General features: G+C 47.6%; 1 protein-coding gene across 1 annotated transcript in view; it reads left to right on the top strand.

The window, feature by feature from the left end:
- The window catches only part of Abat (4-aminobutyrate aminotransferase), a 90181-nt gene that overhangs the window by 67472 nt on the left and 9371 nt on the right, over window positions 1-13338 (top strand). Inside the window, 6 exon segments of the mRNA XM_038325147.1 lie at window positions 4888-4968; window positions 6091-6183; window positions 7436-7453; window positions 7455-7501; window positions 9901-9962; window positions 11457-11605. Of these exon segments, the coding sequence (XP_038181075.1) occupies window positions 4888-4968; window positions 6091-6183; window positions 7436-7453; window positions 7455-7501; window positions 9901-9962; window positions 11457-11605 (450 nt within the window).

Genomic DNA, 13338 nt, shown 5'->3' on the forward strand with positions numbered 1-13338 from the left:
CTAAGGAGGGAAGTGCTTATTTTGGCTCATAATTTGGAGGCACACCATCATAATTTGAGGGTGTACCATCATGGTGGGGAGGGCATGGTGGCGGGAACAAGAGGCAACTGGTCACATTTGCAGACTTGATTTCCCTTGCCACCAGCATTGGGGTAGGGGGTCTCGATCACTTCATACCCTGTCCAACACTTAGTGCGTGTGTGTGTGTGTGTGTGTGTGTGTGTCTATGTGACTCCTTGTCCACCCGTGTCAGGAAACTTGATCCCTAAAGGAAAGCAAGGGACAAAAAAAGCCCAATCCTAGTCAAGAAGTGAACTCCACTCTTAACTGTGCTGGGTGTGTAGCTCTTGCCTAGCCTGCAGGAAGCCCTGGATTTGATCCCAGGGATTGTACAAACTGGGTGTAGCTGTGCATGACTCTAATCCCAGTCCTCAGGAGGTACATGCAATGATATCAGTTGTTCCAGGCCATCTTTGGCAGTAGAACAAATTCAAGGCTAGCCTGGGCTACAAAAGACCCTGTTCCAAAAAGTCCTTTATAACCTCAAAAGTGAAGATCTCCTGACAGAGCCATGATCAGTTGGCATGTCTTGCCTGGGAGGGACTGGAGGACAGTCTCGCCTCCAGTTCATTGAGCAGGTGCAAGGGGGAACCCCCGCGAAGGTGGCCAATGAAGCCAGAGGCTCAGAGGATATGTTTACGTTCAAAGCTGCTTTGTTTCAAAACTTGTGCAGATCACAGATGCCTTGGCAGCTGGTGCTGAGAGAATGTGTCAACAAACATGTCACACATATTTGCAGTGTCAGCTGCCTGCGGAGGCAGTCTCCCCAACAACACATGATGTCAAGACGCAAGGATCCTGATCTTTGCAATGACGTCTCCCTGTTCTTACGGGAACCTTCCCCACATACCTGCCACGTCTTACCCAGGCAAAGTCTGGTCCTTACCTTCACCTCCCAGCTTGCTATGAACCCACCCCCCATCTTCCATCTAAACCGTTCAAGGCGGGAATTACAGGTGGACCACCAAACCCACCAAGCATGTCCTCGGGTTCTATTCTGGTCCTCATGTTTGTCCAACAAGAGCTTCACCCACTTTCTAATCACCCCCCCCAACACACACACACACACACACACCTGGCTTTCTATCAATCCTCTTGGCCACATAAGCACTGTGAAGGTAGTGATTTCATGTCACTTCAGAAATGGATACGGGCCCTTGTGGAATCTATCTGGGTTCCGGTTCTCATGTCTCCAGGGTCATCGCAATACATTTCCCCCACGCAGTGCACTGTGCATTTGGCCAGCCTGTGCATAGTCACACGGCCATGAGTGACAGCTGCAGCTGGGCTTCCTTACACCTGGGATGGATGCAAAACAGAGGGCCAAGTAAGACACTCGCCAGTCTGTAACTTCCAGGCCGGTTCTACCGTTCTTAAGCCTGAACTCTGTACTCTCTCTATGCCTTTTCTCCTCAAGTCTCTCTCTGTCGATACCTGGCAAGAGGTGCCCACATTGGCAGATGAAGGTCCTGAAGTTCAGAGATGTTAGGCGACTTGCCTGAGGCCATGCAGCTAAAGCCAGTTCTCTCTCCCCTTACTGCACTATAAGACAGCCAAGCTGGTGGCAAGCCTTCTGGAAACGTGTCCTCATTTGATTCTGCAGCCACGTGTCCCAGATATCTTCTGTTCTTAATGTCACGCTTTGTCGAGCAAGAACACCACCCCCACATCTTTTCTGGGCCCAGATAGGCAGTCAAGCTGCCAGGCTGCCTGTCGCTCTCCGGGGGCATTTTTCCTGCAGCCCGTGGCAGCACTTTGCTCCCACCCTGGTCTCATCATGTTCCTGACTGCTCACAGGCCCCATGAGTAGGTCAGAGCCAGAAGGAGATGCCTTTAAGGAGATGCCCTGCCAATGGACCAAGGTATCCAGTTGTGTCGAGCAGATGTGTCCTCAGCATTAGCATTTCTGAGCAGAGGCACCTGGAGGGCCTGGCCCAGAATGCCAACAGAAGCCAGCAGGCCCATGCTGGTGTTCTGTCTGTGTGTGTTGGGACAAATTGCCTGACCTCTCTGGTCCTCAGCAGTGAGGAGAGTTCACAGTCCATACTTTTCATCCTTCCTGCCCCCTCTGCATCTTTTAGTCCTGCCAAGGAGGAGACACAAAGCAGGAGAAGCAACACTTTCTAAACCACATCCCAAAGCCATCAGGAGAATGGTTGCTGGGGCCTCCCTGTCCTGAGTCTCCCCCAGTGTAGCAATGGCACAGTTCAGACTTGCATTGAGCTTATTATCTGATCATGTCCAAGACAGGGAAGTGTCTTAAAGTCCCCACATCCCAGTGCAGCCTCCACTTGTCTGTTCTGGTGTGTGTGTGTGTTTCTGACACAGGGTCTCCTGGAATCTAGACTGGCCTCAGCCTCCCCAAGTAGCTAAGAACAGCCTTGAATTTCTGAGCTTCCTGCCTCCACATCCCAATTACTTGTGTTTGCGGGCATGAGCCACCATACTAGATTTCTGCAGTGCTAGGCATAGACCTGGAGCTTTTTGCATGGTAGGTGAGTGCTCTACCAATGGAGCAATATCCTCCACCCAGACCTCTCTGTGGACTCCAGGCTGGCCTTGAGCTTGGGAGGACTCTATGCCACTCCCTGCCCAATTCCTACTTTTTATAATAAGTGTCCCTTTTTTTTCCTTTTGGTTTTTGGTTTTTCGAGAGGGGGTTTCTCTGTGTAGCCTTGGCTGTCCTGGAACTCACTCTGTAGACCAACCTGGCCTCAAACTCAGAGATCCACCTGCCTCTGCCTCCCGAGTGCTAGGATGGAAGGCGTGAGCCACCACCGCCCAGTTTATAATAAATGTTCTTATTCATAGCAAGAGATTACTTTTTGATTTACAAACTGCAAAGATAGTTCGTGCCTCCTTTCTCCAGCTGCCCGTCGTGGAGGTCGTTCTCCGAAAGATGCATGCGGGTTGATGCTGCTCAGAACCGAGCACAGTCTCCACTTGTACACAGTGCTTTTCTTTGTGATGTGCCCTAGAATCCAAGCCAAGGTGCCAAGTTGCGTTCAGTGTGCCAGTTTACAGTCCAGGCCCACTTCCGAGTGACCTCTACTCTAACCCCTTGAGCAGCCTCTCTGCTGCCAGTCCCTGCTGGTATGTGTCAGAGGGTGAATCCCCAGGACTGCTCTGCTCTCAGTCCATTTCACTGTGTTCCTCATTAGCATGAGGACCAGCTCCAGCACCCAGACAAGGAAGGGACTTGTGCTCCAGGTCGACCTCCAACTGTGTCCTTGAGCACAGAGTGCTTCCTTCGTCGCTCTCTTGAAATCCTGGACTATTCTGAATTCACTGGCTGTAAAGTATGCCACTCCCCTCCCCCTATGATCGAGCTGCTCATCTGACCGGTGACTACCAGGGAGTGGGTGACAGACGCACTGTACTTTCTCCTGGTCCAATGTTGCCTGCTCTCTGGGATCATTCCCTGCTGGTGGACTGGGGCAAGGAGGAAGGCCATAGGTGGGAAGCCACAATCTCCTAGAGTGTTCCTAGAACCCTTTACGCAAAAATGGGCACAACATGCTCTCTCCATTTTAAAGATAAAGTCTTTGGGGCTTCATTTTAAATGACCTACCATTAATTATTTTGGCTTTGTTTTGTTTGGGGATTTTTGAGACAGTGTCTCATGTAGCCAGGCTTCAACCTCACTTTGTAGGTGAAGGCTGACCTTGAGCTTCTAGATCCTCCCTGCCTCCACTCCCCAGTTCTGGGGTTATGGAGATGAGCCAGCACACCTGTATCTATGTTTGGCAGAGGATGGAGCGCAGAACGTCCAACCTGCTAGGCTAGTCTCTACCACCCGAGACCTCAGCTACCAGCCCACTGAAGTTGTGTTAATATAGGACCTGCCTCACTTAGGGGCTTGCAGTACTATCCCTCAGCCAAGGGCCATTTGAAGATAAACTTTTATCACATTTGAAAGTCAGTGCACATTTCTCTGTTCTCTGGAAACGTGCGCCTGCTGTCTTTCTCAGCCTGTGGAACCTCCCAGCAGCCACAGGGCAGGGCAGACTCATCTGTTGAACAAACAACTTGATCTCAGCCTTACACTTTCGCCGTGTGAGGAGCAACATCAGTTCAGCATCAACTCACGCTGTTGGTTTCCTTGCAGAGGGAATGAGTTCTCTGGACCCGTGTCTATCAAAACGGGAGACAGGAGATGATTGACCTAAAGATGCTTGTGATGTTCGGACTTTTTTCTCTATTATTCGGCAGCTCCACCAGCATACCTTTGTGATGTGTGTACACATGTGCATGCACTCACTTGCATGTTTGTGAGTGCACAGGGATACATGCATCACAGCACACGTGTAGAGGTCAGAGGGCAATCTCAGGTGTCAGTCCCCGCCTTCCACCAAGAACAACAAGAACAGACAGTCTCTTGTTTTCCACTGTGCTCTCTAGGCAGCTGGCCTGAGCTTCCAAGAATTCTCCCATCTCCACCTCGCATGCTGACATCAGGACACTGGGATAATAGACGCTCACTACCGCATCCAACTTTACATGCGTTCTGGGGATCTGAACTCGGGTCCTCACATTTACATGGTGCTTTTTACCCACCAAGCCAGCTCTCCAGCCCCTGCTATGGCCATAGAGTGCCCCTCCCCACCTTTTAAAATTAATGTGCAATATTGAATTCTAGGCCAATCTGTGCTACGTGAGACTTTGTCTCCCTGAAAAAAAAAAAAAACCCAAAACACTAAAATAACAGCAATGAGCCCCAGTGCCACTTAGAGTCTATCTGACCCCCAAACTACATAAAGGCACCGTTGTGGAACAGGACCTGGGTCGGCCCCGAGAGCCGATGTATCTGTCTGCTGTTCTTTTCAGAGTAATTTCATCAACAGACCTGCCTTGGGCATCCTGCCATCCAGAATTTTTGTTGACAAGCTCCGGGAGTCCTTGATTTCGGTGAGTTTGGGGGATAACCCTGTCCATGTTTGTAGTCTGGCCTTCCAACCTGTCTGTCCTCAGAAGTGGCCATGGTGGGGTCAGGAAGGGATGAGATCCATAGCCAGAGATGATGGGTGGGCAGATGGCAGCTGCCTGGCAGTAGCTGTCTGGTCCATGATCCCTGTCTAAAAGTTAAGAGAAAAAGGAAGGAAAGAAAAAGGAGGGAGGAGAAGGAGGAAGGAAAGAAGGATGAGAGGAAAGGAGGAGAGAGGGAAGGAAAGAGGAAGAGGAGGTAATAGAGACAGCTTTGCTGAAATGACTGACTACCTGACTCTCTCATATAAATAATTTTGTATGTGTGTGTAAACAGGGCTCATTATAGCACAGAATGGTCCTCAATGCATGGTCTGTGTAGCCCAGGCTAGCTTCACACTCACTATGGGGATAGCCTTAAACTTTTGATCCTCCTGGATCCTATTTATCACAGGAGAGGGCCACCATACCCACTTTATGCAGGCTCAGAATCTGAACCCCAGGGCTTTGTGCCGCTGGGCAAGCGCTCTACCTACTGAGCCACATCTCCAGCCATAAGAAGGCTTTGAACTACTCTTTGAAGGAAGAAGGGGTTTGTGTGTAGGAAAATGTGCCCATGTCCTGTGGTGAGAACGTGGTGTGAGGGATTTGGTCATCCTTGGTCACCTTTCCAGTTCTTCTTGCCAGGTATTAAAGTCACTAGAGAACCTCGGCGTAGCATCTTCAAAGTACCGTTGCCTCAGGAGACACAGACAGAATTGATTGTTTTCACACATATGCCCCTTATTGTTAGACTTGAGACAGAGTGTCACTGTCTAGTCCCAGCCAGTGCTGAGATTGACGGGGCTGTACACAACCACCATGGACTGGGGCTCTGCTGACATTTCTCGTACTTATCTTTCCTCTCTGCTGACCTCAAAGGTCTCCCTGGGCTTATTCCTCCACCCCCGAAAAGACTGAGCCCATCCTTCTAACCTGCTGTTACTGATGCATCCATTGAGTGCTCCCCTCCCCCTGCTTCCCTCAACCTCCCACCAATGCTGGAAGAGTCAGGCCCTGGGAATAGAAATGGTGTCCAAATTATCTCATAGTGGCTCCCTCTGCAGGGTGGCACCCAAAGGCATGTCCCAGCTCATCACCATGGCCTGTGGTTCCTGCTCTAATGAGAACGCATTCAAGACCATCTTCATGTGGTACCGGGTAAGCTTTGGGGCAGGAGCAGCCCGGCTCTCACTCCCCACCACCACAGTGTTCGCCTTGGATATAACCTAGAGCAGAGGTTCTCGACCTTCCTAATGGCGCTACCCTTTCCTGCAGCTCCTCGTGTTGTGCTGACCCCAACCATAAAATTACTTTTGTTGCTGCTCCATAGCTGTAATTTTGCTACTGCTATGAATCATAATGCAAATATCTATGTTTTCTGATGATTTTAGAGGACCCCTGAGAAGGGGTTGCTGCTCTAGAGAGCTTCCTTGGGGCTTTCCCAACACCCCAGTGCAGAGTTGCACAAAAGGCTTAGATTCTGCTGTCAATGTTAATGGACTTATTAGGGTCGAGCCTCACAAAGCAGGCTTAGCCACCTGTTCTCAAGAAGCTAATTAAAGAGACAAATTAATAGTTAAAAGCAAAACCTGGGGATTTAAGACTGGCATGCCTTTAATCCCAGTACTTGGGAGGCCAGAGACCAGGTGGATCTCTGTGAGTTCAAGACCAGCCTCGTTTCCAGGACAGGAGCAAGTTTCCAGGACAGGCTCCAAAACTACAGAGAAACCCTGTCGCACCAAAAAAAAAAAAAAAAAAAAAAAAAGGTTGGGAGAGAGGATTTGAAGATTTGAAGAGGGACAAGTAAAAGAGGTCTGATCATCACCCCAAGTCTGTCTTCTAGGTCCAGACATGAGACTCAGGTTTAAGTAAAAGATTTTATACCTAAGCAAACTAAGCAGGCCAGGACAGGGCGTGATCCCACCACCACTATCAGCACTAATCTCTTCTGTACGGTTCTAACAATTTGTAAATGTTTCTTTCTCAAGGAGACAAGTCCCCCCTCTAATTGCCCTTGGACTTTTAGCACCTTTGTACTTCACAACATGAGACCCCCAGGGGAAATTCAATTTCTTTGGGGTCCATTGTTTTAATAGCCAGACAGCCAAATATCTTTATGTTATCCCTGCCAGGAGGGTTACAGAGCCACGATTCTTCCTGATGTAAACTGTCCCATTTCAACAACCCCTGGTTGCTGCTGATAAATGGTAATAGATCATCTAGCAATGCTTGCATTTATTTCATTGTAAGTTCAATTAGTGTCATGTGTCTATCTAGACATGTCATAAAGATATTAAGTCAACACTTAGGAACATACTCAAATTGTTCTGGATTAAGCATCACCTTGGTGGGAGTAGGAACACCCTTTGACCCACCATGGCTCTGTTCTAGAACTGTTCTCTTTTGGAAGAGTAAGGAACGAGGCCAGAGAGGTTTTCTCAAAGGAGGAGCTGGAGACGTGCAATGGGTTAACCAGGTAAGTGCAGAGGCCAGAGAGGGGGCTCACTAAACCTGCTTACTTCTGAGCCTGACAACATTGTGTTCAGTACTGGAACCCCACAACACCCAACACACATCTTGTAGGGAAGTAGCTGGGCCTACTCCTATCGCTTCATTTGGGGGACCTACCCAGCCAAGCTAGGTGACATGTCCCCCATCCTTTCTGGACTTAGGAGTCCCATGCTTTGCTACCCGGGGTTCATTGCGTAGTCCAAGGCCTTGAGTAGCGCTCTTCCTAATTGGCCAATAGCTTCCCAGAACACCTCCTGAATTTGACTGTCTATAGAAACCATGAATATGCTTGAGTATAGAAAGCATGAATATGTTTGAGTATAGTGATTCTCTTACCATTTATAAAAATAAAACTTGGATAAATATTAAGGATAAAAACCTGAGATAACCACAAGCAACCACGACACCACCATGGTCCTCTTCCTGGCTCAAAAGTGCCCCCACACACTGATAGTGACACTCGGGACTTGTCTCTACTGCATGTACCGGCTTCTTTGGATCCTGTTCTCTTTGGATGTAAGCCTTGCTCAATCTAGATGTAGTAGGGAGGGCCTTGGACTTGCCACAGGGCGGGGTGCATTGCCCTCTCTTAGGATTGGAGAGGGTGGGGTGTGAGGGGAGTGGGAGGCGGAAGGGAGTGGAAATTTGGATTGGTATTTTTTAAGTAATTTTTAAGAGGTGTCCCACAACCTCTTGGCCCTGCCTCTTCCTCTTCCAAGGGCCTTTTTTTCCCTTCTCCAGAGTTGGCCAGGGAACTCCATGATCTATTGCAGTTCAATTCCCAGCTGAATGTGAACCCCGCCTCTGCAGCCAACTGCATCGGACTACAGCACAGACAAAATTCCCATGACACCCAGCTCTAGAACAACCCAAACCATCAGCGCAAATGCCTGCACTAAATGTTCACATCCACTGGTGTTTATAGCAATTACAACAACAAAAGGATAGACATTACCTAGTCTGTCCAAGCATGCAGAAGAATCAGTTAAATGTCGGGCTTCCCAATTCAGAACGCATGCTAGAGATAGGGTTCATTCTCACTTGTGATCTGAGAGCAGCTTGGTCTAACAACATTTTTAGACTTCATTCCTCACTTTTAGTAGCTACATCGAAGTGCACCTAATGATGTGTATCTGTTGCCATTTTGTTCTGTTGTGTTTTTGTAACACAGCTCCATAAGACCTGAAGTCTGTAGCCCTCAAATGTGTAGAGATTCCTGCTGTCTCTGCCTTCTGAGTACTGTAGGATTATAGCCCTGTGCCACCATCCTAGCTTGGTCATCTGTTACCTTTACAATCAGGAGGTATACAGGAAATAGTAGTGAGAGTATTCTGGGATGTGTGGACGGAGATCATGGAGCTTTTCTCAGGGAGAATGCTGCAGGGACCTCTAACTTCCCAGAACCCAGGGCTAAGGCATCTGAGGGTGGCAGCAACAGTTCTCCCCAAGGGAGCCAGAGCCTGTTAGGAGTCTCTCGCTGGATAGAGGGTAAAGTACACAGCTCTGGGGTTGGAGCAATAGCTCAGAGATCAAGAACACTCACATGGAAACCCAGGTTTCAGCTCCCGGCACATACATGGCAGCTCACAACCAACTGTGGCTACAGTCCCGGGAGATTCTATGCCTTCTTCTGACCTCCTTGACCCCAAGCATCCATGTGATGCACAGGCACACAGACAAAATACCCATACACATTAAGTAAATCAATATTTTTAAGGTACGTGAATAGGAAACACCTCCTCATCTGATTGGAGCTGGGAAGAGGCTAAAACTTATGCAGTGAATTCTTGAGTCTCTAGAACCCAAGTGAGGTGAGAGAAAGATAGGATTCCTCCTCCCACTGGTGACCCTGGCCAACCTCTCCAGATGCCTTTGTCATTCCTGATGCTGGTGCATTTTCATTGAGAGCCACAGCTCAATTCCCGTCTCAGGTCAGCCTCACGGCAGAAGACTGCGGCGGCCAGGGCAGTCAGGAGCATGCGCAGACTGGAGGAGCAGAGAAACTAGAACCGGTCTCTCTGCTGGCAGCATCCGGTCAGCAGAGGGACTGTGGCACACTCAGCCACTGGCTGCCACCAAGTAGAAAATGTCACCTGGGGCAGACCAGAAGAAGCCCAGACAATGATGTGAAACTTCTTTGTTTTAAATTTGTAACTTTTAAGTCCACTAAAGGAGAGTGAAAAGGAAACAGCCTCTTGCAGGCTGGGAACGACTGCTAACGTCTAGTTTACATTCCTGCCCCACCACACACACCCCGGAAAGGACCGTCGCTCTGATGGACCTTTGTCTGTGTCTACTGAGTAGCAGACAGTCCCTGGTGCTCACAGTGGTGACTTGGTGCCTGCATTTTTTTTGATTCTAGAGTCCTGGATGCCCTGACTACAGCATCCTCTCCTTCATGGGCGCTTTCCACGGGAGGACTATGGGTAAGGAGGACCCTGTACGGCCCCAGACTTTGTGCTGCCTGTCACTCTAGATGCTAATGATCATAGACAGGCTGGATCCTTAAGCTGCCTTGAATCTAGGAAGCCATCAGTCTGAGAAGACAGAGTGTCAAAAGTGTGTGTGTGTGTGTGTGTGTGTGTGTGTGTGTGTGTGTGTGTGTGTGTGTGTGTGTGTTTGTACCTTCCCCCTCCTATCTCCAGCCAGAATGTTTTACTGGGATATGAACAAAGGCATCGGTTGTTCTGAAGTTCAATATTGTCTTCTGATCAGGGGTCAGCCTCTTCTCCCCATATCACCTCCTAAACTTTTTCCTCATGATTATATTTCCCTGTGTGGCAGCGTTCATATTTCTCAAGTCTGCGAAGCCTCACAAGCTTTCCTAAACAGCACCTAGGCCAAAGGTTAACTCAGAACAAGCAAGCCGTTAGCAGTGTACACAATGGGCTATTGCAATGTGACCATGCAGGGCAGAGCTGAATGGCTCAGTGGGTGAAGGTGCAACTTGTTGGCCTGCATTTGGTCCCCGGATCCTACATGGTGGATGGCACTTGCCCATTGTCTGTCAACCTCCTCTCACGGGCACACGCTAGCACACGTGCCCACCCAATAAATAATAGATGTAATATTTTAATTTTGAAAACACAGGGAGCTGGAAAGATGGCTCAGTGGTTAAGAGCACTTGTTGCTCTTGCAGAGGACCTGAGTTCAGTTCCCAGCAACCACATGGCAGCTCATAACCTTCTGTGACTCCAGGGCCAGAGGATCTGATGACGTCCTCTAGCACACAGTCCACATACACACATACATGCATGCAAAACACTCATACATATAGAATAAAATATTTTCATATAGTTTTGAAAAAAACACTGTGTACCTGTAGGTTCCTTTCTACAATACAAAATGCAAATATACTCATAATATAGTATACATAGGGGTAGAAAGATAGCTCAGAGGTTGTGAGTGCCGGCTTCTCTTCAGAGGACCTGGGTTTTGATTCCCAGCATCCATGTCAGGTGGCTCACGGTCACACGTCAGTTCAGCTCTAGAAGGTACCATGCCCTCTCCTGGCCTCCTCAGACATCACACTCACATGACATACATTCACACAAACCGTACGTACACATTAAAATAATAACAACATAGAACATTAAAATATCCCATCCATCCCTCCTGTAACAAACCAGTTCCATTCAATTTTCTGCAGAGAGGGGATAATTGTGCCCATTTGCAAATATGGATATAAATCAGCAAAGAGAGGAACTTCCTGATGCCATTTAATGACAGAAAGGATGTTGAACTACCATCTCTCCTCTGCAGCAACTGAGTTTAACCTGTGACAGATCATAAGGCAAATGCACACACACCCTCCCCAAGGTTATACATGCATAGGGCTGAAGAGCTCATCGCATCCTCTTTAAAGACATTATGCTACTGCCCCAAGCCAACCATCTGCTCTTCTGTTTTGCTGGGCTCAGGATGCTTAGCGACCACACACTCAAAAGCAATTCACAAGATTGACATCCCTTCCTTTGACTGGCCCATTGCTCCATTCCCACGGCTGAAGTACCCCCTGGAGGAGTTCGTGAAGGACAACCAGCAAGAGGAGGCCCGATGCCTAGAAGAGGTAACCTGGTTCTCCACAGCCTGCTTCCATCTCTGTTTCTCTCCATATTCTGAGTCTGATCCCAGAAGAGGACAGATGTAGGACATGGGTAGTGCCCCTCTGGGAGGAAGTAAGGATGCAGAGACCTCATGCTTCAAATGCTCCGTAAGGGAAGAGACAAGAGGCATTGTTTTGCTACCTAGCATTTATCCCACTTCTGATACCAATTTCTCCACCATTTCTTTGGAGACAGATTTAAGTGACTTCAAAATAAGGGAGAATAGATTTATTTAAATAATACGGATGGCTGGTGGGAAACGGGCTCCTTGGGGCCAGTCTCCTGGTTAGCATTCTTTCTCTGAGTTCTAGAGCTTCTTTAAATTTCATTAAAGGTCGCACTAGGAAAGAATGAGGACTTGTAATCCCTTGCCTGCACATCTCCATTTCCCCAGAAACAGCTGCCTTTGCCCTGCTCCATGAAGGAAATGAGAAAGTATAGGAAGTGTTTTCTTTCTGGAACAACAGTGGCTGTATTCTCTACATTGGATTATTATTATTGGATTGATGCTCAAATAACTCTGCTGGCTTTCATCTTAAATGTGTCATCATTTTCAGTCAATATTTATCAATATTTATCAGGAATTTAGCAATAAACGAAAGAGACAAGACCATAGCTTAGGCTTGTAACATAGACAGCTATAGATTTATTGATTACCAGAGCTGTAAAAGCAAAAAGCAGACTTGGGGTGGAACATTAGGAAGTGTTTCCCAGCAGTCACAAGGTCCTGGAACCCCATCAGATCAGGTGTGGAGGGTATGTCCAGAATGCTAGCTCTTAGGAGGTGTTCAGGATGAGAAATTCAAGATTATAGTGAATTCAAGGCCATCCTGGGATATATGAGACCCTGTCTTAACAAATAAATAGAAACAGATGAAATTTATTTGAGCAGCATCATTTTTTGCAGTGTTTAATTTTTTAATTGATTTCCATTGAGCTCCACATCTTTTCCTGCTCCCCTCCCTGACTCTCCCCTTTCCCCTTCCCCCTTCATCCCTCCCTCAAGGTTCCCATGTTCCCAATTTACTCAGGAGATCTTGCCTTTTTCTACTTCCCATGTAGATTAGATCTATGTAAGTCTCTCTCAGTATCCTCATTGTTGTCTAGGTTCTCTGGGATTGTGATTTGTGGGCTGGTTTTCTTTGCTTTGTGTTTAAAACCACTTATGAGTAAGTACCTGTGATAACTGTCTTTCTGTGTCTGGGTTACCTCACTCAAAATAATGTTTTCTAGCTCCATCCAATTTCCTGCAGAATTCAAGATGGTGTTATTTTTTCTGCTGTGTAGTACTCCATTGTGTAAATGTACCACATTTTCCTTAACCATTCTTCAGTCGAGGGGCATCTAGGTTGTTTCCAGGTTCTGGCCATGGCAAACAATGTTGAGCAGCATCTTTTATTTGTTTCTTGAGACATAGTCTCACATTCTAGTCCAGCTGTCCTGGGACTTACTGTTCAGCACAGGCTGGCTTCAAGACCAAGAGAAATACTGCTGCCTCAGCCTCGCTAGTACTGAAGCTCCAGGAGTGAGACATAGCATTTTATGAGCCTTCTATAACAAAATATGGTCTCGACATGTAATTAATATTTTTATAAGTATTTTATAAATTTTTTATAATATTTTATAAGAGGTTGTTTTTCATATTAAGCTCCTGGAACACTGTGTGTTCTGCATAAAAAAAACTAAGTCATGGGCT

Source organism: Arvicola amphibius, chromosome 4, assembly GCF_903992535.2.
Source record: "Arvicola amphibius chromosome 4, mArvAmp1.2, whole genome shotgun sequence".
In the NCBI taxonomy this organism is placed as follows: domain Eukaryota; kingdom Metazoa; phylum Chordata; class Mammalia; order Rodentia; family Cricetidae; genus Arvicola; species Arvicola amphibius.